We start from the raw sequence: 27,577 nt of genomic DNA, 5'->3' as shown, positions 1-27,577 counted from the left end.
TGTTCATGAATGATTCCTAATGATTTCTAGTAGGACTGTCTATAGTCATCCAAAAGGAGAACATGGACTAGAAGCATTAAGTGCTGACAGATGATTATAACATTCCATGTTTATATGAATGTAACTTAACGAGCCTCAGGTTTAAACTCTCTAATAACCAGATACATCACTGTTTAATGTGGTGGGGAGCTGAGAACTTCTCTCACTAGCACTGTTATTTCAAATGCCAGACCGCATCATAGGACTGTATCCAAACCATTGAATGCACTTGATCAGCTGTGCAGTCAACTCCTACACTGACTGAAAAAGAGATTAGATAATAACAATTGCAGTACCTCGGGAACTGGATGAGCTGGAGAAACCACTGCTGGCCAAACTATGCTATAAACAGCATTTCTTTGTCCCTGAGAAAAGAAGCATCTCTGTTGTTGATTACTTGATTGCCTGTGCAGGTAGACACGATTGCGTGAAGAAAAAATTCTGAGGCAGCCAGTCACAGAACCTGGTAACAGATAAATTTGAAATGGTTAACTTTTCTTCTACTACCATGTTACAATTGTAAAATATGAAAAGAGAAAGGCACCATGTAAAATCAATTGCAGAACTTGTGCAGTAGCCAAGAAATTAAGATCTTGTACCATTACAGTATTAACACCAAGAAACACTGAGAATAACAACAAAAAAAATGACAAAGCATTACATCAAAGCTTTATAAAATATTATATCTGTCTTGGTTTAATGCATTAAAATGTAGCATGGGGAAATTCCTCAAACCTCAGCAGGACTGATGACCAATCTGTTTGTAGCAGCTTGCATGGCTAGAAGCTGCACTGCGCAAGGTTTGGGGAAAGGGTAAACTGCTAGAAATTAAGAGAGAAAAAACAAATTCCATGTTGATTTCCTACATTTTCATCCAAAAATTCTCAATGAATTCACCACACATTTGAGCTCTCATCATTTGCATCAAGATTCAAAATTCAGGTTCAGTCTGTAGCCATCTCCTGCCTTAGCAGGAAGAGAACAAACAACACGAGTGATTTTTAGTCTTGGTCAAGGGCAATTGAGGCCACTGAAGTCTGTAATTGCCTTGGAGTATTTGAATCAGATTTCCCCTAATTTACATGGGAAGTTGGGAGGGCAGTTTCTGAGTAATCATTGCCCTCACTTACTTTCTGGGCAATGATGCATTTTGCCAAGAAAAATGGGCATAGAAGCCCAACTGTTGTCAGAAAGACAATAGAAACACAGTAAAACATTACAAAAGATGACACTAGCATCAAGACAGCAAAGTACACTACATTTGAGATGATTATTTACACTGTCAAATTAAACACTATAAAATATTGTGTTTATTTCCTTTGCTAGAAAAGTCTATAATCTAAACTGCAGTTTCTTTATTTTTTGAATAAGGAATAAGGTTCACGTAACAGTTAAATTGCCTTTGAAAGAAGTCATGTGTATAAATACAAGAGCAACCTTCTGTGGCAAGTAACCGGTATGAATAATTAATACTCAGTAAAAAGAAAGTGGTTTTGTTTAAGAAGAGGTTACCTAGACATCTTTACATCACAGAAATAAAGAAATTTGTCTGCTGCGTATTTTTAACTATGTAAAAATTATTTTCTTTTTAGGAGTTTTTCTGTATTTTGTCTGTTTTTATTTACTGTATATTCCTTCCTACACTTATCTTGTCCAGATGTCACAGCATCTCTTCCCATGCACGCTTGGCTTTACAGAGAGCCCTTTTACATCACCCCACAATACACAGAAGAGTCGAACTACAAACTTCCTGGGCCCCCAAAAAATGAACGCGATTGCTGAACAAGGATTGCTTTAGACTCATTCCTGAGCGTTTCTGTACACTGGGCAGTGCTAAGCTTAGTTAACAATATCTGAATTTGTGTAACACCTGAAAAGCTGTAGAGAATTTTACTCAATGCAAGATTTTCGCTGTTTTAAACTGTTCCTAAGTAATGAGGCAGAGTTGGAGGGTGAGGCTCAGATCCCACTGCCAGCCTAACCTGGGTACCAGTGACAGTCCCCTGCTTCCTGTGGAAAGAGAGTGCCTCTGTGGAAGTGGAGCTGCCCCATTATTCCACTATGTGGAAGTGGCTTGGGCTGGCGTTCTGTGAGTTATCATCTCATCACTAGTTTCATCTCTTACTACTTTCCTAGTATATCCTCCACAAGGAAAAAATCTTGCCAAATGAGAAACAAAACCCTGCAGATTGCAGAAGCTCATCCAAAGAGCCTGAAGCATCCTACAACTTGAACAGTTTGCACACATTTTCAGAAGCTGGAAACACAGAATCTGCAGAGGCGGCAACTTTTAGGTCTTCAGAAGCAGCACCTTACAAAGCACAGCAGGAGGATCTTGCTCTCACCACAGCTGATGGCACTGCCCCACAGCTCTGCACCCATGTGCTAAAGGCACTGAAACCACACAATGCCACGAGCAGCTGAAGTCCACATGGTCACCAATAACCTAGGTCATATTTTCAGTGCTGCCATTTCAATGGTGCACTGCTGGGCATCTGTCCAGCTGGGCACATTGCTCACTGGCAAAATAAAGATGTAAGTCTCTGCCAGTTATTTGTCAGCAGAGCTCCGAACGTCCCAATTCAATGCATCAAACCAATTCAGATCAGTGGGTTCATGCCTGATCAGCCATCCCACATTCAGAAGGGATACCTTCTTATCGGGAATAAATTTTTTCCTTCTGTTCCCCCAAAGCCACACCGTGAGTCTTGTCACAAGTAACAGGATAATGAGGTACTGCGGTCTGTTGTTATCCCACTAACTGCTCATTATAAACCAGACGTGCACAAAAATACCCACTGCTCAAACAGGTGAAATGCGACGACCAAATAAATATCACCACAGTATGATCTGTCTCCTAAAGCACATCACAAGAGTTACAAACACACAATAACTAAACCTTTGTTTGGAACAATACAAAATTATAAGAGAAAACATTCTCCTTCAAAGCAAAAATAAAATGGCATTAAAGTATAACGACATTACTGTTTCATAATGAAAATCTGGACTCCGTCCACTTCCTTCCATAAGAAGGCCTTCCTCATGTCTCCACAGCTCCTTTTATTTTCAAGCTCCCATATTCACAGCTAATTTGATATAGCAACACCATCAATCACTGAGACAGCGCAACTGGCCGTATGCTCCGCATCGCCTCAATCGCTGTGCTGCTGCCGGCCCCCCCACCCTCAGCAGCTCCTGGCAGCCTCTGATGGACTTCTCCCGAACTGATGCCTGAGCACATCCTTTTTGTGAAGCATTCTGCGTGCATTAATTGCTGTGAGATGGTTCATAAAGGCAGGATTTAGGCGGCTTCCAGCAGAACTGCAGGCATCAGAGAGCCGGGCAGCCTGGAACACAACAGCACCGGGCGGGATGCTGCCATCTCTGCCTGCCTTTTCTCCTCCAGCAGCAAGGTTGCATCACTTGCCACGAACAACAGAATATATTTACTATCAACTGCAATAATGAGAATTATTATTGGTGTTCCTGAAATCACATCAGCAGAGACGATGCTCTGCGCACAGAAAATTACAGACAACTGCTCCCCCGACTCTGTGGTGAATCCCACTGTGCAGGCTGTGTGTGTGCCTGCTGCTGGATTCCTCTGCACACCTCAGACTTTAATTTGTATTAATCATATAAATATGTGCTGCGAGCTTTCGTGAATTACCAAATGGATTTCTCTTTTGTGGAAATCATATTTTCCTTTCCTTTTAAATGAGTCAGCCAAAGGGGCTGAATACAGAATTCAAGTGTGATGATGGGTGGGAGCATTTGAAGTGACTGATTTTGCAGCACAAATGTGCCCTATATTTATTAGCCTTTTACTCTGGGTCTATTTTAATTGTTATCTGCTACGCTGTATAATGAAATGCTCCCATTTCACCCTCAGAGCAGAGAGTTTTTTTATGTGTATCTCTATTAATGACCCTTAATTAAGTTGATTTTAGTCATTTAAATGTGATTTTCCTCTGGTCAAGAAGTATTTTTAAAGGGAGATGCTGGAAATGAACTCACGGTTAAGCACTTCGCTAATGCTTTTTCAACTGTTACAGCAACCCATCTGCTGCATTTTCAACAAGGTGCAGAGTGGCCATGCAAAAAACTGTTCATCCACGAGTCATCAAATGTGGCTGTTAGCAAACAATTTTTTGGTATTTATGAAAGACTTCAGGTTTCCCGACCATTAGCAAAAACGTTACCAAAGGCTGAACTTCATGACGGTTCTGTGCTACAACAAACACAAGAGCACACTGTGAAAGGGAAACAAACTGAAATTAGCCCATATTAAGTATTTTCCATCATAAAGGCCCTCCTAATAGCTACAGGAGCACAGCAGTGAAATCATTTAGATTTACAAGAATTCATGCCAAACTGATTTAGGAAATAAAAGCAGTTTGTTCTTGATAAAGCAAATTTTGCCTAGAATATACAAACATTGCAAACATCAGGCAATTTTTTAAATTTTTAAATACATGATTTCATCTATTTTATCATTTAAAAATAACCCTGAACTGTAATAACCATGCACATTTTCTGAGTATATTGATATTTGAGGATAAAATACTAGAGATTTTTAATCTGGCTTGTCAGTACATCTTACTATTATGTCAATCATACTGCTTTGCTTCTTGCGCAAGTTTTCCTTTTTTTTGAATCTTTAAAGTTTGAAGCAAAGTGTTAGAAAATGTGATAGCTGAATCATCTGGAATCCAACCAATGCAACTAGATAAGATTTGATATAGCTTTTTATATTAATGCTCAAGTTTTAAAATCTGAACTAATGGTTGTGTCTCGATAGACCTTAATTTGTAGTTGTAATTAATAAAACACTGACTTCGTAATTCCAGTGTTGCAGAGGTACATGCAAGCTTCAAAAATAGACTGGGAAAGATTAAAGGTTCTCTTCAATTCTGTGTAACCTGTGTAACAGAAGAGCTGCTCACTTTCCACAAGCAATAACCTGTGCATTTGCTAACAACAAAAAAAAAAAAGTAAAAGAAAGAAAGAAGAAAAAAAGAACAACATAGGGAAATGCCTCAGGCACAAGTTGAAACTGATTGGGCAAAGCAGAAGGACAAGAGCCCTTGAAATTAAACAAAAGCAAATTCATTCTGTTGACAGATGTTGATTACATCAAAGCCAAAAAAATAACTTTTTTTTTTTTCTCTTTTTTTCGCAACTAATACCTCTCAGCATTAAGGATATAACATATCTTAATCAACACAATCCAGCACGTAACAACTGTTAAATTTGGTAAAAGTATATCGTAATGAGGTCTTAACGACAGGCTTCTCTAAACAAGAGTGTATTCACATGGTCATGTCTGCACACCCGTGCTGGTCACGCCACCATCAGCCCCTTACTTCCAGGGGTTAACTGCTCTGGCAGCCAAATAAAATACAGAGAGAGCTGTGTAATTATGGAGACAGTCAAAGGGCAGACTCTATTTTGAAATCTATTTGCACAGACAAGGTCTTCCAATTTCGCTTACAGGAAACAAGCTGGTAAAGGGGTCTCCTCCTCTCCAGATGCTTTCCACACTTTTTTCCCACATCAGGAAATCATGGACATGGATACCATACAGCACTGTTTCCTGGATTACAGGACTATGTCATTACACAGAAAAGAGCAAATCCATGCTTGTGAGAAATTTTTCCTCCTAATTGCCCACATCAGGGGAAAGCAAAACCTACTAGGACTACTGAAAATGTGACCAGCAGCAATTTGTAAACAGGACGCAGCCATCACGATGGTACTGGAGAAGAGAAAACAGAAACGAAACGGTAAAAACATTCTGGTTTTAATAGCGTGACTGGGGAAATGAAATATTCATTAGGGTAGATGTGACTTCAGTTATAACAGCAACACAGACTGCACCCTGGCAAACCAAAATCAGGATCAGCATGTTTCAAAATCTGTATTCAGACTGGCATTGTTCAGTTTAATTATTACAGTCAGTCAGATACTAATGACAAAGTTGTTCAGTTAAGGAACCAAGGGGTTGCTGCTCTCACTGCTCCATGAGCCCTGCTCCATTCCCCAGGCCTCCTGCAGCCTGTGAGGCCCTCAGCACCAGCAACACTCCCGGCTGGTAAAAATGTTGCCCTTACTTCATGGAGAGCAGAGCCTGGCAATTTGTTTGCCATATACTAATACAAATGAATGTTTTAATTGGTTGGAAATTTACAGACTCCATGGAAATGCATTCTTGTTTGGCTTTTCCTTATTATTACTCGCTGTAGTCTGGCACGCTAAGATGATGAATTAGATCCTTTTGAATAATGCAGATCTTCTAATTCATTATTCAATCAAACCTATGGCCAACAAAATAGCTGTTCTGCAAGTTGGTAAACTGGGAAGCCACAGAGAATCAGAACCTCTTCTATTTACAGGAAGGATGACAGCCTAAGGGTACTTCATCCCAATAATAACAACATTCAAGTAATAGTGCCCAGGTCACGACAAGCTGTGACCCTCCTGCAGCTCTGCTAGGAAGTTGGCTTGGTGCCACCTTCTATCAGCAGCAACCCACAGTACAACTTTAACAAATAAGGCCAAGAGAAAAACTTAATTTTATATCCTCAAAAACCCCTTCAACCAATTCCCTGAGCTCTTGTGTATACAGACACATGCAGTCACACCGAGGCAGTGACAGCAAAATTCTGATGTCATTAAACAGCACTCTCTCGTTTTATCACAGGGCTTAAATAATACAGAGTAGCATCCAGCTGTATCTGCATTATATTTATACATATACCAAAGGAAATTAATTGTCTATTACCTGAAATGTGCCTGCAGAGGAATACTTAACTTTGGAAACACGGCACTGTAGCTCTCCTGTGCAGTCTTCCCTCCCAGTGCTATTTCTACTGAATCTTCCCTCTCCAACAGCGTAACACAAACAGAAAATAAACAGAAAGTGCTGCCTAGAATACCACAGCAAATGAGCCAGATTGAAAAGTTGGACAAAGCAATATTAAGAGTTTCACATAGTTAATACCAGGGGAATTTAGGCTCCAAAATACAACATCTGGTAAATTTCAACTTCTGTGACTAGCAGAAGAAGCATTCTTCTTCTGTTACTACATTCCTATACTCAGTAAGTTAATCTATCATAAAGTCAGTAAATCAGAACGAGAAACATATCTGCCCAGGTCTGCATGTTAAAAACACCTCTCAAACACCTTCTAGCTATCTTTGGGTTTTGTAAATCAGAGGAATGACTTATGCTCAGCAGGTTAGTTATTGTGTTCCCCACTTTGATGTTGTAGGGGAGTAACAGCTATTGGAACAAGTTAGTCAGTTTAAAAATAGTAGTCATTTCAGATTAAAAGAATAAGCCTTTCCAATAGCCCTCACACACGTGTGCACAATACAGGATCTTGTTGTTAATATGCACCCATCCACAGCTTAATATTCACCAAATCCTACGTGGATAAAACAGGTGCTTTTCAGCTGGCATGTTTATGTGCTGCAGCCATGCCTGATGCAGCACTAGATGTTGCTGGCAGCAAGTTAAAAATAATTCCTACCTTAATATCTTACTTTCCCATCAGAAATGGGAAAAACATGCCTGAATCATCATAATTTATTTTTTTTTTTTTTTTTTTTTTTTTTACACAAATCCTTTCAATGGATGAGCAGGGCTGCTGAAAAATACATAGTATTTGCGCAGAAGAAAACACAGGACTGCTCTCAAACTCAGGATTTTCTGCATAGGTTGAGGTACAGGGAGAAAACTAATTGTTAGCAGGCTTTTCTCCACCCAGAATACAAGACTCCTTGCAATAAACAACTGCAGCCCATTCTCTAAGGATACAAGATAAGACCAGCTTATCGTTCAGGAATTATCTCAAAATGAAAAAGAAGGTATATCATTAGCAAATTGGGAAGGAATATCTTAATAAAGTACTTACATTACTACTCATTACACTCAACAGTGTTTCTTGCTTTTTGCTGAATTTTATTAGTTCCTTGTATTACCCTGTTTCCACTTCAAAATCTAAGTTTCATTAGGACACTGAGTGTCGTACTGAAAATAAGATGTCGGTGTCCTGTGCTGGAACGGAAGGTAAGGTTGGGGCACCACATCCTGTGTGCTGGGCTTCAAAATACATAAGCATGTAGCTGTAAGAGCTTACAGCTGCCCCAACTACACTACTGTGGTGTTTGAGGAAAAAAGCTTTGATTTTTCCCCAGGAAGATGCTTTGCACAGGCTCCAATCAAGAGCTTGCTGCAGATAACTTCTAGCATCCTTCTTAAAGCATTTATTTTTAAACCTGTCAGTCATCAGGATGTGCTTTTAATGCATAGCTTGAAAGCTTATTCATAAATATGTGACATTGGGCCACTGAATGAATTATAATGATAGGATTATGGATCAAATTGGGAAGAGTATAACGCTTGGGAGCTGTTTTAATTTTTTTTTTTTTTAATGCCTTCCACTTATCTCCTTGCTTAACATTTACAAAGACCTCTTTCTTATCATGAAAGTCCTGTTTATCAAACACTGATACAGGAAGAAGCTGTTTACCTTTTCAGAAGTACCAACATACATCACTTACGACAAAAAAAACAAGCACTCCATAAGAAATGCTCAATCACTGTCAATCATATGCACTAAAATATACATAAACCAAAGCATGCGGTGTGAACTATATTGGATTCAAACTGAACACAGAATTACAACTATAACAAATAAGAAACAAATAATTACAAGTGACTCATAGGCCTATTTGCACATCTCACAAAACCGCTGGAAAGGTGGGTAACCATAGAAACCTGACAGCCTAAATTCAGTGTTTTAAAATTTGTATTTAGTTTAAAATGCTGAAAATGATGTCTCTATTTGATAAAATTCATATTTTAAAGGCTTCAGCTTTTGCTTTGATACTTAAATGCTCAAAATTATCTCACCTGTTACTAACAATTTGCCTTTTGGATTTGATTTTATTCAAGTGAAGATTGCAATTTATTCTTTGTAACGTAAAATGTCAATACATTTGAATACTGCAAATTAATATTTCTAACACCTCTGTAATGGCTGAAATTAAATAATGACACCAAACAGTGCTGAACTTATTATTAAATGTTTTGCATACAGACTTTCCTGAGCTGCACACTAGCAAAAAAAAAAAAGAAAAAAGATTACTCAAATTAACTGTTAAAGCTGAAACGCTAATAGCCTTTTCAACTTATAGTTCTTTTTCACTGACAATTACAATTTGCATGGCTTAAAACTTAATACTATGATTAGTACTAATGTCCTATATTTTACTTCATAATCTAAATGAGTAAAATATTATTTTTGTAGTTCACTGGCTCTTATACTTAGGCTGTAATGTTCAGTGTGTATTTCATTATGCAGATGAGCAATGGATGTCGTTTAACGTGATTTAAATGGGTCAACAGTATTTTCCTATTCACATTAATCATCCAGACAGCCACAAAAAAAAAAAAAAGAAAAAAGCCTTGCAAACGAAGCAAAGGAATCTCCCTCTTCCCATCCCAACCCTTCCCAGCAGCACAGCAGCAGAGCTGCAGGGCTGAGGGAGCAGGCTGGGTGCTGGCATCCTGGTGGGGCGGCTGCCAAGCCCTGGCGGGTGCAGCCAGACAGCCCCGTGCCAAGAATGATCCTCGTCTCACACAGCTCAGCGGGAGCCGCATGTTGACAAACGGAGCAGATCAGGATCAGCAGAACTCGCTCTTGGCACGGGGACAGGCGGCTGCGCTGCACAGCCGGGCGGCCTGCCTGTTGACGTGGTGCCGGCAGCCAGGCGTCCCCTGCCTAAAGGCCATTATCAGAACTCCTGCTGAAGGCAACGTGGACAGACAGGACCACTTGTTGCCAATAGATCTTCATCAGCATTACCGCATGGCAAGGTGAGCTGCAGGGCTGGGCAGGCGGCAAGGCCAGGTAGGCTGAGCAAGCCCCAGGAAGCCAAAAAGCAGCCCCAGCCAGGCAGAAGGCTTGAGATACGGAAGCCTCGTGCTTCCTTGGTGAGTCCTCCAACAGATACGGACAAACTCAGGGACAGCAATTTGGAAGAGCTGACATCATACTCTCAGCAGCCTGGAGGAGGCAGCCAGTCTGAATCAGAATGGCAATGGTATCCCCACAGACGTTGAGCTTTTATAAGCTTTCACAAATGTCAGACACAAAAAGGGGCTTTCTTCTGTGGTAGGGAAAGGGTAATAAGGTGTTCTGCATTTCCCACATAGTGGTTTCAAAGTGTGTTTTCTGGCTCCAGACACAACACCACGCCTCCTGCACAGCACTGCCACAATCCAGGCCCCTCCCGTCCCAAGGCACCAGCCATCCTTCCCAGCACAGGCAGCATGGCTTGCAGTTCTCTGTGGTGCCACTCTGGTTCTCTGCACAAACACTGGGATGTGTCTGCAATCGTCTATCGGGAACAGGAGGGAAATTATACAAGGAAGCATCTGGAAAAACTTGTGCAGTTTTTTTTCCACAGAGTGAGTAGGAGAGAGCTGCAGCACCCTGGGCACAAAGGCAATGTGTTCCCTTGCCTGCCCCTGTGTTTAGCAGTTTGCAGCCACTGCTCTCCCAGTCACACCTTCACTGCCTTTCCTCTTTCTGTTCATGGATGCAGACTAACAAGCGGGACCTGAGCTTCAACTTTAACACACTTTAGTTGGCACATGACAAAGTACAAGGCTCAACTAGGCTCTACTACTTGGATCTCCCCAGACCACATTTGCCATGCTCAAGTTCCTGGACCAACAAATATTTAACTGGAATCTATTAAATAGCTGAGTACAGCAGGCACCTTAACTGAGAAAGGGCTAAGGCATCCGTTTGTACCAGCTTGGTGGCTGATTTACCACCAATTAAATTAAACAGTAATCACCACTGCGATGATTACAGGTTCAGTTTAAACCATGACCTTACACATGTTGGGAAGATGAAGGATATCAGCACATTTCAAGAGAGTGACAGCATATATGCAAGCCTGGATCTCACACGCTCACTTCCCTACACCTGTAGGATGTAATGCAGGAGCAGTTGAGATGGATGCCATCAATCATCTGTGAATTCCCAAAGCATGTCTTCAGGAGGGGTCCCAACCCTGCTCCTCGGCCCCCTCACTCTCCAGTGAGCAAACATCACATTCAGATCCCAAGAACAAGGCAGTAAGGAAGGACTTCCCCATCCTGTACCATCAACACCCCAGCTACTGCTGCAAGAGACTTCCTGGAAGACCTACAAGCAGTACTTATCTCATCAGAACAACAACAATTAAAGACCAAGTAAAGCACCTGATTAACCCCTTAAAACTGGATTATAAGTCCCATTATACTTTAGGCAACGCTTTTCACCTCCAAAACCTTCACTGTGCTCCCATTCACTTCTGCTGCTGCAACTTCACAGTAACGGTTACCACATAAAACTTCTGTTCTATCAGATGTCCTAATGATGGACAGAGCAAGGCCCATGACAGCTACTTTCTGCACAAGTATCTTAAATTTCTAAACTGCCTTCATCTCTATTCACTCTGTGTACATTTTATTGAACTATTCCACCATCTGGATTTCTAGAACAGATCAAGTAAGCAATAGGTCTTTTCAAGAGATTAAGCTTCCAAATCCTTTTCTAAACTGAAAAGGATTTGCACAGATAGTAAGTGTCTATAAACAGCAGTAAGTGTTTTGCTTCCCCCAAGATGAAGATAAACTAACTTGCCAGCAAAATACGACAGGCATTTCTTCAGAACAAGCGTAGCTATTTTGTCTGCAAAGCTGGGCAGCGATCCATGGAAGTCTCCACAGGGACATCCCACTTAGCCAATTACTAATTCACAAATTCATCTCAGAACTCCTAGATTCTCTTGCATGATTTGACAAACATCCACTGTAACTCTCCTTCTGTTCTTGTTGTAATAGGTTTGTGGTTTAAACATAAGCTTTGCAGCAGTATTGCCCCTGGAGATGCAGACCAATGTGGGCAGCAACCTGGGCCCACAGCTGGATCTCCCCCTTGCTAGAACAACACTTAGCTGTTTGCAATTGAGGAAGCTGCAGCTAGAACCGAGCTCACTCTTGTATGTATTTGTTCAGAGCTTTGTTAGGATAGAAAGAACTCCAGAAGCAGAAGTGACTGAAAGGGCACAATCTGTGAAGACATTAATTGCATGAAAAAATATTTTGCAAAAGACTTTCCATTCAAATTGATACAAAAGAGACATTTTTTCCACCCTTAATTAAAAATACAGTGGCACATATAACCTTGACACAGCTGGAAAAATAAGGCTGCTTAGCTGTCTCTGTGTCATGAGAGACACAGGCACATACTGCACTGCATGGGAAAGACTGCAGAAGGAAATAAAAACCAGGCTACTAGCAGAGCTTACATGTGGCAACCAGTACACATCAGTGCTAGCAAGGAAGGTCAGCAACCCTGATAAATGCAATGACAGCACACACCCATCTTGAGAGTGCTTTACTAAAACCACAGATCTGCATGTGGAAATTCTGATATCTCAATTTCAATAGTGCAATTACAGCTGAAATCACCATCTTTCTAATTAAGATTCAGGCCAGCGAAGTCATTCATTAAACTTCTATCCAATGTGTTTTGTGGCGCACTATAAATTACTCTGAGAGCTGGACAGACAGAGCCAAAGCCTTGTTTCTAGAACTTGTGCTGGTGCTCCTGCAGCAGCCTCACCACAGAGCCAGACATCTTCCACATTCAACATATCTTCAGTCTGTCTGTTGGCAGACTTCAGTGCAACACTGAATAAATTCCAGGTGAGGAGCTTTGGTGCTAAAATATACAAAGGATGTAATAACAGGAGTTATGGGTATTGGCAGAATTGCACCTGAGACACGTACTGGAGGAGGTATCAATTGTTTCTGGCTCTCAAATCGTCCTCAAGTCAGCAAACAACTCCACTGGAGCCCTGAGCCCCACTCGGTGTGCAAACAGACACAGTGAAGACAGTTCTGATATGTTTGCTACCAGTGCAATGGCACAGTCAGAAAAAGAGATGCGCGTCTGCTCCAGTTATGCCTGCACACAGTGGAAGAAAGTTAGTAGCTCACTATTGCTTTTTTCCCCGACTCTAGTCAGAAGATCTGAGACTGAACAGCTGGATATATGTGAGAAAAATAATTTGTCATTTTCTTTCAATGTTGCATCAAGCGTGTTGATTACTCAAATCTAAAAAAAAATACATAACACAGGACCTAATTTAACTTCATGTACAGCTAAACATGAAGCAGATAACCTGACAACGTCTATATGTTGTAAGCGCTGATGTATAAATTTAGATAATGTTCATTACCACAGTAGTCCTTCATGGTTCAAAGTATGCCTGATCTAAAACTGAAATAATCACTTAAAAACAGTGATTTTAAGTATAAATACATGAAAGTAAACATCCTTAAAATGCAAAAGTTGGAGACTTTACACAGCTGGTTACAGTGGCTGGTTATTTATGTTCTAAACGAGAGAGAGAACAGTACTACTTTCAAACATCCTCATGAAAGTTTTCTCAGGCTGCATACTACTACAGTGTAAAGCTGCCAGAAGACCTCTGAGGAGCTCTGAAGAGTCCCTTATTACCCTAAGTCTTCCTTCCATGCAGCATAAGCCGCTCAATGAACACTTGGCTTCCAACCTTTTCTTCTTTTTTCAGAAATTAAAACATATAGGGAAAGACATCCACTGATTTGGAAAGGACAACAGCTCTAAAAGGAAAACTCACCAGGGAATCAGCTATTTCATGAGACAGACTCACTTTCCATACTTTTTTTCCTGACATAAAATGTCATAAAATATTTCCAGACTGTTTTCCATTTAAATAGTATGTTTTTAATATGAACTAGCTAAGAAGGAATTTAAGAACTAGTATCATACTATCATGTTTCCTCTGTCCAGTAACCTCTGTAGTATTGCATTATCATGTGATATTACCCTTCACCAACAAACGGTTCAGTTTGCAAACACTACCTTAGATGTTTTCTCTTATATCCTCCAAAATATCCTTTCTTTATGCCCCAACCCAAAGACTGAAAAGATTTTAAGTTTAAAAAGTTTGTTACGACTGTGTCGCAGTCCCCTACACAGGGAGAGGAAGGTCACGGCCACTCAGAAGCATAAGAAGGGCAGAAAGAACATTTGGTACAATGGAAGAAGGGGCAAGACACTGGAACTCAGCAAACAAAAGCCGGTCATACAGATAGGGTGAGATATGATTGAAAGAGAAGAAACCCTTACCAGATAAGGACTCGAAAAGTTTTGAGATGCTCCTTTCAAGAAAATCTTCCAAACGTTTTTGTTCACTGTGAAACACAGAAGATGAGTGGTATGACTTGAACTACTGAACACAAAATACGAGTGACTTTTCTTAAATGGAAACTAGAGCTTGACTTCATACAGCGCCTTCATACTTAGTGTGTTATAAACTGCTTTAAATACTAGCAAGCAAACAGCCATTATGCACTCAAGAGCTCATACATAATTATACTTAACATTTTTACAGAGCTTTTCATCTTCAAAGTGCTTTACAAACAACTCATTAACCTCAGCCAATGCACCTGCAAGGTAGATAAATACCTGTATTGTAGGTAGAGAGACAACGAGCTCAGCAGCTCATCCAAGAAGGCGCCCCACCAAGCTGTTTGCTCCCACCACAGCCATCAGCCTGGGGACTATGAAGTCCCGCAGACACCAGGGTGAGACACCATGCAAGAGCAAGCTGGCAAAGCCTCAGCCCCTCCTTACTCTACAAATTGCTGCACATTCACTGGAGTGTAAGGATCCTGGACTATGCCAACAACAGAAGTTGGAAGTCTGTGGCCTCCAGGTACAGCCACGATGTAAGAGAACAACTTCAGCTTCAGTCCTCAGGTAATTCCTGATTATCCAAAACTTTGAGTTAATGTTGGTAAGCAAGGCCAGTAACTTTCTCCCTTGCTAGAGATTGGAAAAAAAATTCTTAATGTGATTATAGCTACGCTTTCTGATGCATAAGATCTGATGCGATTTTTTTTTTTTGCTCCTTTTCAAAATAAATGTCAGAAACAGCAGAAATGTTGAATCTTGAGCAGAGAAGAAGCCTGAGAGATGTGAACTGTAATACAATACATGCACTGTGCTACAGCAGACCTTCTCTTCCCTTACCACAGGAACAGAATCACCGCATTTTTAGTAAAGACGTCTTTATCTCAGATGCTTGTGAGCCACTAGATTTAATTAAATAAATCTGAGAATCCTTATCTGTTCTATCAGCACATTTGTGATGCCAGAGCTCTGTAAGTTCTCCAGTTACTGTAGTTCCTCCCAGGGTAAATAGCTCACGTTCAGAAAAATAGTTCACAAAACTTACAACAGTAGAAAAAACAAGAAGTAGTTGAAAGCCAGGTTTCCACACACTTTCTTAGGGTATCAGGAAAATAATTCTCTCTACAAATAATGGTGTATATATTGTTAGATAGGGAAATCTGAGTAGCAAAAGATACATGAACAAGGCAGAACTGCATTTATCAGGAAGAATAATTAACATGTTCTGTCTGCTTGTCCAGTCAGCCTCGTCAAAAAGGCTGAAATAGGAAAAAGCAACTTTTAATGACTCTTCTTATATATACATATATATATATTAATTTTACAAAAGAAAAAGACAGCAAGGTCATAAAACTCAAAACAACAAGAGAATAAGTCTTGACAAATAGGAAGAAACTACAAATTCCCCCCTCCCCCCCCCCCTCCACACACTTGGAAGAATTTTAAGATTATAAATATTCATACATATTTTAAAGCAGGACAGTCACATGCTTGTATCTGTCTGCCAACATTGTTATTTAAAACAAACAAAAAACCCCCAAAAATACAGAGAAATTTATATATCCTGATAAAAATAGAGGCATATAAGAGCAAAGGAAAAACAAAACATACAGGAAATGCAATTGAATTTAATTAGATTGACAACTAACACTCATTCTGTGGTCATAAAAAATTAAAAATAATTCAAAAAAATTTCTAAATAAAGGATTTTCAACTGTTGTAAAACCATATGCAGTGTTTACAGAATGTAGCTCTTGTAACAGAATGAAACAGATTAAAGGAAAAACATGGCAGAACAAAATCAATATGCATTGTACTCTGCACTGAAAGCATAGACTATATAATAAGAAACCAACACATCAGCATAACACTAAAGCTGCAACATTTTTATTTTGTTTTATAACTTGTTGCTTTATTTCTGAATAGCAATCAAGAGATGCCAAAGTAACTTCTTCACTACCTGTACTCTTAGCTACTTCTGTTTCCATTCTATTTTAAAAAGAATCTCCTCTCCCGAAGACCTTGCTGGTGGGGAGGTACATTGTCCATCAGCATAAAGTGCAGCTATGCAAAAACAACAAAGAAAATGAAAGCAGGGAGCAGCATCTGAAGGCAGCTTTCTTTCAGAGCCCCTGGGGATCCTGGCACTACATGGCTTGGGTTTCTGAGTAGAGGGGATCAGGTGCATCAGTTACAGCAGCTCGCCCAGGCCTGAATCCAGGTAGACAGCTTCTCTAAACTTGATGAAATATCAGCACCACCAGGTAATAGCAGTGGTCAGGGAAAAACTCAGAACTTGTAGTTAAAAACTGGAAAATTAAATTAAAACACTGAAACCAAATACTCCTTCTGCAGGATGCGTAACTGTAAGGCAGAGAGCACACAAAAATATAGACCCCTCCTTATGTGAAAAAGGAAGGGAAAGTATATATGTAATATGAAAGTTAGATACACCTGTGTGCTGGATCTATCTTAAATAGAAATACTTAGGAGAAAAAAAAAAGCTGCAACAAAGCATACAGCTTGAAAAGATACAAAATCAAAAAGTAAAACAAACCAACAAAACCCACAGTTGGACTATAACCTATCCCCCTCCCATTTGATTACATGCAAAAGTGCTCCAATTATATTTTAATGCTAATAAATATAACTAGACCAACAGCACTGGGGTGTGGTGTTCAGAAGCACTGCAAGCCACCAACCCAACCTGGTGTGCAGAGGAAGATGTACCAAAGTGCCTCACCAGATGTGAATTTCCAAGTGCTATCAAACTGTGCTGGTTTGGGAGTGGGTAAGAGGAAAGGACAAATGAAAACGAGGAAAAATTACACAATCCCAAAATGGCAATTGAGATAACTGTAACTTGGAGTCTTACAGGCAGTTTTAGCACGAGGCCCTTTACAGACTGCATATACAACCAATATCTACTCTGAAATTATAGTTTGCAGCAGAACAGGAGAATTGTCTGTGAACATTGCTAGAAATTCCTACACTTTCACTTACATTTGCTCATGATTCACAACTGTCAAAACCAGAGCATTATATCTAGAATGTCCAAATACAACAGAAGGGAAAAAACAGCTTAGATTTCTTGACACAGATCTCTGCTGTACTTTCAGCTGCGAATCCAAGACTAGAAGCAGCCGATCTTCTATTTGAATTGAGCAGAAACCCAAACTTCAGAGTAAGAAATGAAAACGCTGTGTCACTGTACTAAGGTGATTCAGCCACTGAAACGGACTCGTTTTTTGTTGCAACATCAACCTTGCCATCTCTATACATTGAAAGTCATGCAAGAAATAATGGGAAACATGTCAGAATGGAATAGTTCTGTTCCCCCTACAGATCTGGAAATCACTCATAACAGAATTTCAGAGCTTTCTAGCTATCACGTATTTTTTTGTACATCTTACAGTAATCTTCCCATCTACTTAAGGAAACCCAGTGCAAAACTAGGCTCCAAGGAATGTATTATCTAAATCAAGAAAGCCACTTCATATATGTCCATTTTTAAATGACGTGTTAACCCAGCAGCTTAGAAATAGCAAGTGTTAGCACAGGTTTCAGACTCCATTTAATTCTCCTGATGTCACGCTCCTACAAGATGCTCTGCAAATTACTCCCTTGGAGTTACAGTTTCTCCATCCATCAACTGCTGTTAACAATTTCAGTCCCTTTTGTCTCCCGTAGCTACCTGTGCTGAGATCCAGGAGGCACAACCTGTTCCACTATGTGCTCAAGTGGCATCTCATCCTGTCGCTTTGGTAAGATGAGCTACGTGCTCTAAAATACACTGCCATTCACAATGTCCACATCCAGAATACAGCAAGTTTCAGTTCTTTGTTTTTACTCTTCAAATGCTACAATTGCATTAAATAAGTTCAGGGACCAGCCAAGATGTATCACACAGTATATACCACTTTTCATTCAAGGACCATAGCCCACTTACAGAGCTGGGCACCAGCTTCACAAACCATCACACCAGGGCACCCAGCTGCCATAGGACAGAGCTAAAATGAAGGAAGAGAGGGGCTCCTTTCTGTCTAGGGAATGGTGACTTTTCTCTTTTTAAGAGAAGAGACTGCAAAACGGAAAAGGATACATGCAAAACATAACAGTTCAGTTTTGCCAGAAGGATTATAGCTGGGTTTACCCCACATTTTCTGGTATCTGAAAATGGACCCTGGGGAGGCGGCCAAAGCTGCACAGCCTCCAGCACAGTGGCTGGCCTGCTGTGAGGTGTGCGAGGTGAGGACACCTGCTAAGGAGCCTCCTTCCTGGGAACACAGCCTTGGCTGATGTCAATGGGGGAGAATAAAGCTAATAGAGAAACTGTGCCCCACAAACGCCCCCCAGCTAGCAGTGATACATCGCGTTAGAACAAAGGCTCTGTGTGCTGCCAACAACACATTACCTCTCAGCTGACAGAAGACAACAATTAAACACTTTATTGAAAGGGGAATATTTTTTTCTCTCATACCTCAAAACATGAAAGCGTATGTCTCCCCCAGAATTACTCACTGCTGCACTGTTGAAATGGGAATAATTCCCTGTCTGCCTGACGTTTTGTAAGAAGGGATGGAACTACCTCTGGATCATTTGAAGATGTTAAAAGTGTGCTGCGATCAAATGGTTTGAACTTCCATTGTGCATCATTTGCAGCTGATAATGCTAATGCTAAATTCTGGAGACACAAGTCTGTCTACAAATTAATGGAAAATGTGAATTAATGTTTGCTTCCAGCTAATTGCCCAGCTCACATATTGCACAGTGCAGCCAAGCATCATTTGATCTTGAAAACTCTGACAAAAGTTTTCAATCACTTTTCCCAGCTGCCAAAAAACCTTCAGACTTATAGGACATACTCATTATCAGCCTGAGATACCAGGAAATGTTTCCCACAGGACTGTTATCTATATGTTATAAAGGGTCGTTTGCTTTTTTTTTTAATGCATTAAATGGCTTTAAAAAATTAAAAAGTTTCTACAGGTGAGGACTGAATATTTTTAATTTCTGATTTGCACATTTCTAAGATTAACAATGATAAAGATACAGGTAAAAAGATGCTTTTAGTATTTGACTATCAACAGTGCTAGGAAATTCTAATGGTTTATTCTTGTCATGAGAATAAACCTTCTTGTCTTCTACATGCTGAGCTTATGATCACACTTAGCAAAGGGCAAGCAACATCTGAAAAAAAATGTAATTCTCATTTCAAAGCACATTATCAAACAGATGGAAGCAGACTGGTTCCCTAGGGCATCTCTGAAACTGTACCCAGAGTGGGAAGAGCCCTCTACCCTTGCAGGTGGTAGAAACTACAGAGGTTTTGGACAGATATTCTCAGTAAAGTAACAGTTTTGATCTTGACTACGTTTCCAAAGCCAAAAAGTCAGGAAAGAGAGATGTGAAGATAATTCCAGCAGGTACTTCATTTATCTATTTAATTAAGTACCTCCCAGCTGCTGGCTCTATAGCACATTTCTGTATGCTTGTATGCAGAGTTCACCATAAAAATGATACTTTGAAAGCTGCCTGCTTGCTTTACTACCTTAAATGTCAAAGCCATGTCTAATCACACAAAAATACTACATAAATTTTTTTATATACACACATACATATGTATATGTATTCACACACACTTTATCTGAAAGACATAAAATAATTGCTACATATTGCCTCAGTGATTTACTGACATCTTTTTCTATTAGTTTAATCCCTACCAGGTCTGAGCTAATGTTTCTAACTTTGAAAATGCTTCAGAATAGTCTCATGAGCAACCTTGCTGGAGAAGAAGTTTTTATTCCTTTTATTTCTTTGAAATACTCTACTTTACCTAGACAGGCTGAAGGATAAACAACACTCAACAACATGTTACTACCAGACCTGCAAACAGACCTGATCTATGCACCCCAATAATACACTTTGTAATACAGAAAATATTGCTAATACATAAAGATCTCTAAAGAGACTGCACTTCTAGGCAAACTTGGAAGCATGAGGCTTTGAAGCCATAGCGCAACAGCCTTACTCTAGCTATGCCTCTCCCTCTCCCCTTTATTTTGGAAAAGATTTATAAACATGTATTAATCACATATTTCCTCTTCATGGTGCTAAGGGATGGGAGAAAAGTAAAATTATCAGAACACGTCCTGAAAACAAACATTTTAATATGGCTTTCCATCTACAGAAAAATACAATCTCCAGTACTGCACATTACAAACAGCCTAAAGACAACATCCACAGCTTTTCCACATGAGCAGGATTTAGAAGCTTACCTGCACCTGTTTAGGACATCTGTAAGATGCCCAGTTCTGTCAGAATGCAGACAAAGTAATGCACAAGCAAATAGACTTACAGCCTGCACACACAGACCACATATCTAAGAGATACATCACACACCCTACAGTCTACAGCAACTTCACTTCATATGTCTGGCAATAATACGCATCACAGATGATTAATACTCATTCATTGGTAGAGATAGGGAAGCAATGTAAAAAATCAGTCATGGCAATATTTAACACAATAAGAGACTTGTTCAACAAGGCATGTCTTCTCATCAGTTATTTTCCTGTGGCTTCGAGTCCTGAAACTTCATTACAAGACAATAGGGGCTTCTAGTCTACCATAATTTACTTGCCTGAAATTAATAGATCAATAAAAGATTATTGTGCCTGAAATCACCTAAGCTGCATTTGGGGACATGCAGTTCTTTGATGCCTTCTTGATTTTGTTACTAATGAACATCACAGACACAGTTATTGTAATACCTGAAACTGTCACAATACATAATTAGAGCATTTACAATCTGGTAAAACATCATACAACCAGTACTATTTATAAGCACAAACTGTGAGAGGTTAGCACGCCATCACTGTGGCTGTTATAGCAGTTTCTTATTTATCTTTTACAAAATGGTAAATACAATTAGCATTCCTATACATCACCTGCAAAATCCTTCACAAATACTGTTCAAAAAAGGGTGGCATCTAAATCCAGAGCAAGGCCACTTGGATTTGCAGGCTGGAGCCTACAGAAACCCAGAGGTTTGTGCAAGCCACCCACACACTTAGAAAGCTGCATACCTTCTCCTTGGGTTGACTATATACATACATATATATATATTGGTTGTATACATACAACCAATGTATGTACAGATGTTACAGTTACAAACTGTACCAGAGAATTTGGCTGTGCAGTTATTATACCCAAACAGAACAGATAGAATGCTTACCAATATCCTAGGCTCACTAAGAAACTCCAGAGGAGAGGATCTCCAGGAGAGATCCTTCCCCACTGGCAGTCAGCTCTTAAATGGGTCCAGGAGAGGTGCAGCCAGGCTCCACCCCTTCCTGCAGCACAGGTGAATTGCCTTCACCTGTGCTCCTCTGGCTGACTCAGTGCTTGCCTCAGGTGATCAATCAGAGGTTCAGGCTGTGATTCAGCAGTTCCCATACAGTTGACAGTATTGCAATTCTGCCTCTAACAAGACAGGAAATATTCAAATAAATTCTCTGATACATCTAACAAAAAAATTACACTTTTTAACTGTTTGCAAGCATGATCATTCAACATCTTCAAACATAATGAATATACACTTTTATGACAGCCTAATTCCTTCCAATATAAGGAGAAAGTATTTAACCAGCACACAAATTTTCAAGATCTCTGCTTTTCAAATGTGCTTATCTAGAAACAGTTCCATAATCATGAAAACTTTCATCATTCATAGAAATGTGACACCAGAAGTATAAAGAGATATCACATAAGAGGCTATCAAAAAGTAATTTTCTTTCAATTTAGGTGGAATAGATTCCCTTAGGTGGACTGAAATCTAATTAAAATTACTTCTGTCTTTCAGTATTTGCAAATTAAATTATACTGAACTGTCCAATTCAGGGAAAATTAGATTCAGTTTAATCAGTCTTGTCTGAACTATGACATTTTTGCTTTTTCAACTTCTGGAAATGTATTTCTATCAGGGGATCTGAATAAAGTTTGACATCTGAAGGGAGAGTATGAAGGCTTAACAAATTTAAATGGCTTGGGTATTTTAACTGAATGACAGACATGGGGTTTTTGGGCATGCAGGGGTGGAGGCAGCTGTACTGACCACACATGGCCACACAACACCCAAAACAAAGTGTGCAGATGTACCGCTTCTGAAGCAAGAAATCAAGAATGAAGCTGCATGCTACATTTCACATCATTTGAGATTTAGAACAAACAAACAAAAAATAGCCAGTGTTGAATGGTACCATGCACTAAAAATGTGATTCAGTTTCCAAATAACACATGCGTAAGCACAGAGAATTTGACTGGCATTTAAAGTAAAACAAATAGGAGACTCAGAAAGCCAGCGTTCAGCTGAAGCCCAGGTTCCAAGAATCTGAGTAAAATGGCATTTCCCTGTGGACACTAGCCTTCATCAAGGAAAAAACAACCGATGTGGCTCTTCTGCCCTGAATGATGAAGGATTAATTGTGAAGAAAAAGCCTTTACTTTTTCCAAAGGCTGCTCAAAACTCATTGGGCAGAATGGAAAATAAAAGCGCAGTAGAAGATCAGGATCAATACAGTGAAAAAAGGGCTGCTATGTCAGCTGCATAGCACTGCAGTGTTGTGTTGCAGTTTAATGTGCAAGTTAAAATTAACACGGAATTGCTCTACTCTCTATTACTATAATAATTATTCAAGACCTAAACAAAATGTGTATTTAATCATACAAGCCTTCCATTGAGATCACTGTGAGGTGCTTCTTCCTATACACACATTCAAGAATTTGCAACGGAAGCAAAAAAGAAACATTCTTATTGTTCAAAGGGCTCAAAGCCTGATTTAGTTTAAGACAGCAAAATCCCGAGGGGAAGCGACGAGAGGTAAATCGCCTCACACCAGTGAGATAAAGCATTTTCCGTCGAGCACTTGGTGCAGCAGTGCCGCGTGAGCACGGCAGTAGGGCAAACGAGTGATTCGCTTCTGCTGGGCGCGCGGTAGGAAAGGCGCCTTCAGCCGGAGCGCGGCGTGAGGAAAGGCGGGCGGGAAAGCACCTGCACGCACGTTAAAGTTCCGAGATTCAGCGGGTTGGTAGGATAAACACACAGTTCTGTCAGAAAACGTTTTTTCTTAGTTAAACGCTAAGATGATCACATTTCCTTCAACTGTATTAGAGATTTTATGACACTTCATGTGGGAGAGGAAAAGTGTTCAGGAAAGTTTATCTCATCTCCCATAGGCATAGCAATCTTTTCTTACTTATCCTTAGATTGTCATCATGAGCAGGTGTTTCGCATTTTCTGAAGGCAGTCAGAACTCCAATAACAGAAATACATTTATTTTTCTGTGAGGAATTAAGGACTAGAAATGTTGGGTTTTTTTCAGTAACATATAGACTTACAGTGCCTAAATGGTGTCTACTATTTCATGTCCTATTGGTCATACTACAGATTTAATCTTACAAGTACAAGCCTAGAGGGAAGCGCTCCTGCAGCCTGCGCGCGCCCAGCGCGCTTCCACAAAGCGCGGCAGCGTTAGACGGGGCGCACCCGGAGCCCGCGCTCGGCTGTCCCCTCACACAGCGCCAGGCCCCGCGCCGCGGTGCTCCCGGCGACCCCGAGGGAGTCCCAACCTCCGCGGGGCCCCCAGTCCTGCAGCCCTCGGGCGCTCGGGCCGGCTGAGCCCGCTCTGCGGCTGCTCTCCCCCCGCCGAGGGAACGAGGCTGCGTCTCCTCCTGCCCCGCGGCGGCGCGCACTCACCTCCGCCCCACAGCGCGTTGACAGCTCTGGGCGCCGCCATCTTGGCCACGCGGGGCGAGATCACGTGGCCGCGGGAGGCGGCTCGGAGCGGTCCGTCCGCCTCACGCCGCGGCCGTCGCTCGCGTGTCGCCTGAAGCGAGTCCCGCCCGCGGGCACGCGGCAGGTACGTGACGGGCCGGCGCCGCACCTCAGCACTGCCGCCGCCCTCGGGGTGAGGGCTCAGCGGGCGGCAGCCGTCAGGTCGCGGCTCGGAGGGCCGGGCCGGCAGCGCCCCCTTTCCGCCCGGCCGCCGCCCGGCCGCGCCGCGCCTCGCGCCTGCAGCCGGGAGCCGGGATCCGGAGCTCCGGCCTGCGTGTGTGCGACTGCGGGCGGCTCGGGCGGGAATAACCGCCTCGTCAGCTTTCGGCTGCGAGAACCGCGGCTGTGAGACGGCGCTCGTCGCGGCGGGACGGGCGCGGGAGCGCTGCAGCGTTGTTCTGCAAATGCCGGAGTTACGCCCGCCTGGTATTCTAGCGCGTTTTGTGCTTGGTACTTTTTTACTCCGCTATAGTAACACGGCATTTGTGAAGAAAGTTTTGAGTTGCTCTTTCTGAACTTTCTGAGCTTTTGCTATTTACTTGTTGTTGGGGTCTCTACAGAATCTAAAGGTCGGGGCTTGAACTTCAAACTCGCGTATTTCTTCTTATTTCCTCTGCGCAGCCAAATTTGGCCTGTTTAATAAAGATCAGGAAGAGCAAAGCTCACTGTGGTGCTCAGCTTTCTTCGAGCGCTGGTGGGGCGTCACCACGCCTGCAGAAGTACCCAGAGCCGCCCTGTAGGGGTAGTGCGGCGGGCTTCTTTGCATTCCGATAAAAACCGAGCTGAACTTCTAACGTCTGCTTGCAAATTTCATTTTTTCTCCACTACTTTTGTGCTTGGATTCGGCATTTATTTATTTATTTATTTAAAGCATTTTCAGTTGGTTTGAAATTATGTTTTTGTGGCTCCACAGATATTTGAGAAACGGCGTTGTGGGATATGAATCACACAGCCACAGGCAAGCATCAGAATGAAAGGACTCAAATGAGCAGAAAGTGCCAGGGCAGTAATTGCAAGGAGCTGAAATGTACAAGTAATGTGAGTATCGTTCCTGTACACCCCCACATGCGTGTAGGTACACGTGGTACCCAGAGGAGTCAGCGACATTCTGAAAGGAAGATGAGGCTGTTTGTCTCCTGAGTTCTTTATCTCCTGTTGTAGCCATGGGTAATTTTTAAATTCGATTTTATAATGTAGCTAACAAGGATAGACTCAAAGCCCCACTCAAATAGGAATAGTGATGTTATTTACCTGCGTTATTTACTCTAGAAAAAGCCCGAGAAATGGATGAGCATAACAGTCAGACTATAAGCATTTGTGCCTCTAAGGAGCAAACTCCAGGAGTTCTGTGGTCACAAAAAGGGTGCTGCATTCTCCTCAGTGCTCCTAGATATATCTCATGAGCAAAGTGCATCAGTTAATCAGCTGCCACAGCATGGTAGGTAGCCTATCACGCAGCTTGTATCCAGACCATGGAGCAGTTTAAAGATCAATACAGTATCTTATGTTGCCTCCAAAAATGAAATGATTAACTTCATACAGCCACGTTCTCCACTAAGTGACATGTATAATGTGAGAGCAGTGTGACAGGATTTTAATAGAAGAAAAATATAGCTAGAAATAAATCAAGAAATAGCATTCCTAAGCTGCATAGTTGCACCTCATGAGCATCATTACCAGCTACTCACTGGCAAGAGGTACATGTACATTTACTTAATCTGCAGAGCAGAAATGAGTAAATCTTTGCCCTGATCCTAGTTGTACGATGCAGTATTGTCTTTCACAAGTTCGAACTTCATCAGACACTGTTTTATGTTATTTTTTGTTATTTGTTATTTTTAGGACTGCAGATACCCAACTGCTGGTTCTATGAGAATGAAGTTCAGTGTAAAGCAGTCACATGCTGTCACTGTTTGGCATATGTAACTATGCATTGCTGGAATGGGTGTACTTCTCTGTGCCTGCAGAGAGTAGCATATCTCACATGAAAGTAGTCACGGATGAGGAGCGGTTCTCTATCATTTTTTCCTGAGGTGTTGCTAAAGGAGAGAAGCAAAATGGTCTAGGTAAACCTATTATCATCTGTTTTCGTCAAGTCAATAAGTATTTCCTATTCAGGGAAATCAAATGCCGCTGAGAAAGAAAATAAAGTGAACATTTGGCTTTTGCCTGTTGCTGTAAGACCATAATTCCATATTGTAACAGCCTCAAAACTTGTTGATGGCATAAGAAGATGTGAGAACTGGAGACAATATTAGAATGACACTGTTGACAGCTTTGTAATTAACTTGTCCTTAAGCAGCAGGTTATTTCCCAAATACTTGTAGGTGTACATTAGCAGTTAGATTTCCCAATTCCTTTTGCAGATCAGAAACCAAGAGGGGATCGATTAAAGGAAGTCTGTTTTATGTTCCAAGAGAACAAATGTTCTGTAATGTTTATAATGTCTAGATTAATCTGAAAATTTAACAGTCATTATTCAGTAGTCTTTAATTTGTGCTTTTTTCTAATATAAGTAGCAGATGAAGTTTGTTAGGAAATTTGTATTAACAAAACAAAGATTACTATCTCAGCAAAAGAGAGATATTCTATATCCTAACACAGTATGCCCAAGGAGTCACTTCTGCTATTTTCAAGTTCTGTTACCAATCAGAACCAGATGTATGTAGCTGTCTTTTGTTCATGTTTGGCAAATCCTCTGAAATGTTGAAGATGACCAGTGGTGATTTGAGTGGTCCTCTGCTTTGTGTTGAGACGCAGCTCTGGCAACATCACTTTTTATCCAAGCTCCTTTGAGCATATCTCTGTTCCCTTCTTCACAGACAGTCTTGCAGATTCTGTCTGACTTACACTGTCTCCATGCTGTCAGTGTTGATACTTTCTAAATGTAGAATCTCCATGTTTTTTTCCACCAGCATGGTACACAGGCCAATAGTAACATAAGCAAAAGTTGTGGGAAGGAAGACACAAAGCTGTGCTTTAAAACGTAAGGGTGAAAGCAGTCTATAAAAGGCTATGAAACAATGTTTTATTGCTATTAATACATTAAATCTTACCTGGAGCAATATAGAAATATGCTTCTAGTTTAAGCATAGCAATTCGATACTCCTGGGTTTAGGCTCAAACTGTTTAGACTTAGAGATTGTCTTAGAAGATTATTTAGTTCACAGCAGCTTTTGCCGGCCAAGCTGGTCGTTTTTGGGTGCTGTACTAATCACAAGTAGGTGTCCTTTCTTCAGCACTGGTATTTATCTGTTCCATGATGCTGAACCTGCAAAATGCAGTAGCTCAGCAGGGAAGGGGAAGTTTGCTTGCCTTGGGAAGTCTTGCTGAAATGTGTTCTAGAGAAGATAAGTAAAGTCAGGAGAGTTTATAAGTGCAGTGAGGCAGA

The 27,577-nt window shown here is 41.0% G+C and overlaps 1 protein-coding gene and 1 long non-coding RNA gene across 3 annotated transcripts in view; one reads left to right on the top strand and one right to left on the bottom strand.

Moving 5' to 3' along the window:
* Positions 1 to 24,187, bottom strand: part of METAP1D (methionyl aminopeptidase type 1D, mitochondrial) — a 44,247-nt gene extending 20,060 nt beyond the window's left edge. For both annotated transcript variants that reach the window (XM_048952589.1, XM_048952590.1), the window contains exons 1-2: positions 24,109 to 24,187; positions 336 to 502 (exon numbers count right to left, since the gene is read on the bottom strand). In XM_048952589.1, the coding sequence (XP_048808546.1) occupies positions 336 to 502; positions 24,109 to 24,148 (207 nt within the window). In that variant the 5' untranslated portion in view covers positions 24,149 to 24,187. The remainder of the gene's footprint in view (positions 1 to 335; positions 503 to 24,108) is intronic.
* On the top strand, positions 24,167 to 27,091 carry LOC125696639 (uncharacterized). The gene is made up of 3 exons (XR_007378465.1): positions 24,167 to 24,271; positions 25,100 to 25,224; positions 26,029 to 27,091. It is a non-coding gene; the product is annotated as an uncharacterized LOC125696639 (long non-coding RNA).
* Positions 27,092 to 27,577: the final 486 nt, after the last annotated feature.

The sequence above is a fragment of the Lagopus muta genome, chromosome 8 (genome assembly GCF_023343835.1).
Source record: "Lagopus muta isolate bLagMut1 chromosome 8, bLagMut1 primary, whole genome shotgun sequence".
NCBI classification, from domain to species: Eukaryota; Metazoa; Chordata; class Aves; order Galliformes; family Phasianidae; genus Lagopus; species Lagopus muta.
The sequence above is the reverse complement of the archived record's forward strand: the minus strand, read 5'-3'. Positions and strand labels throughout refer to the sequence as shown.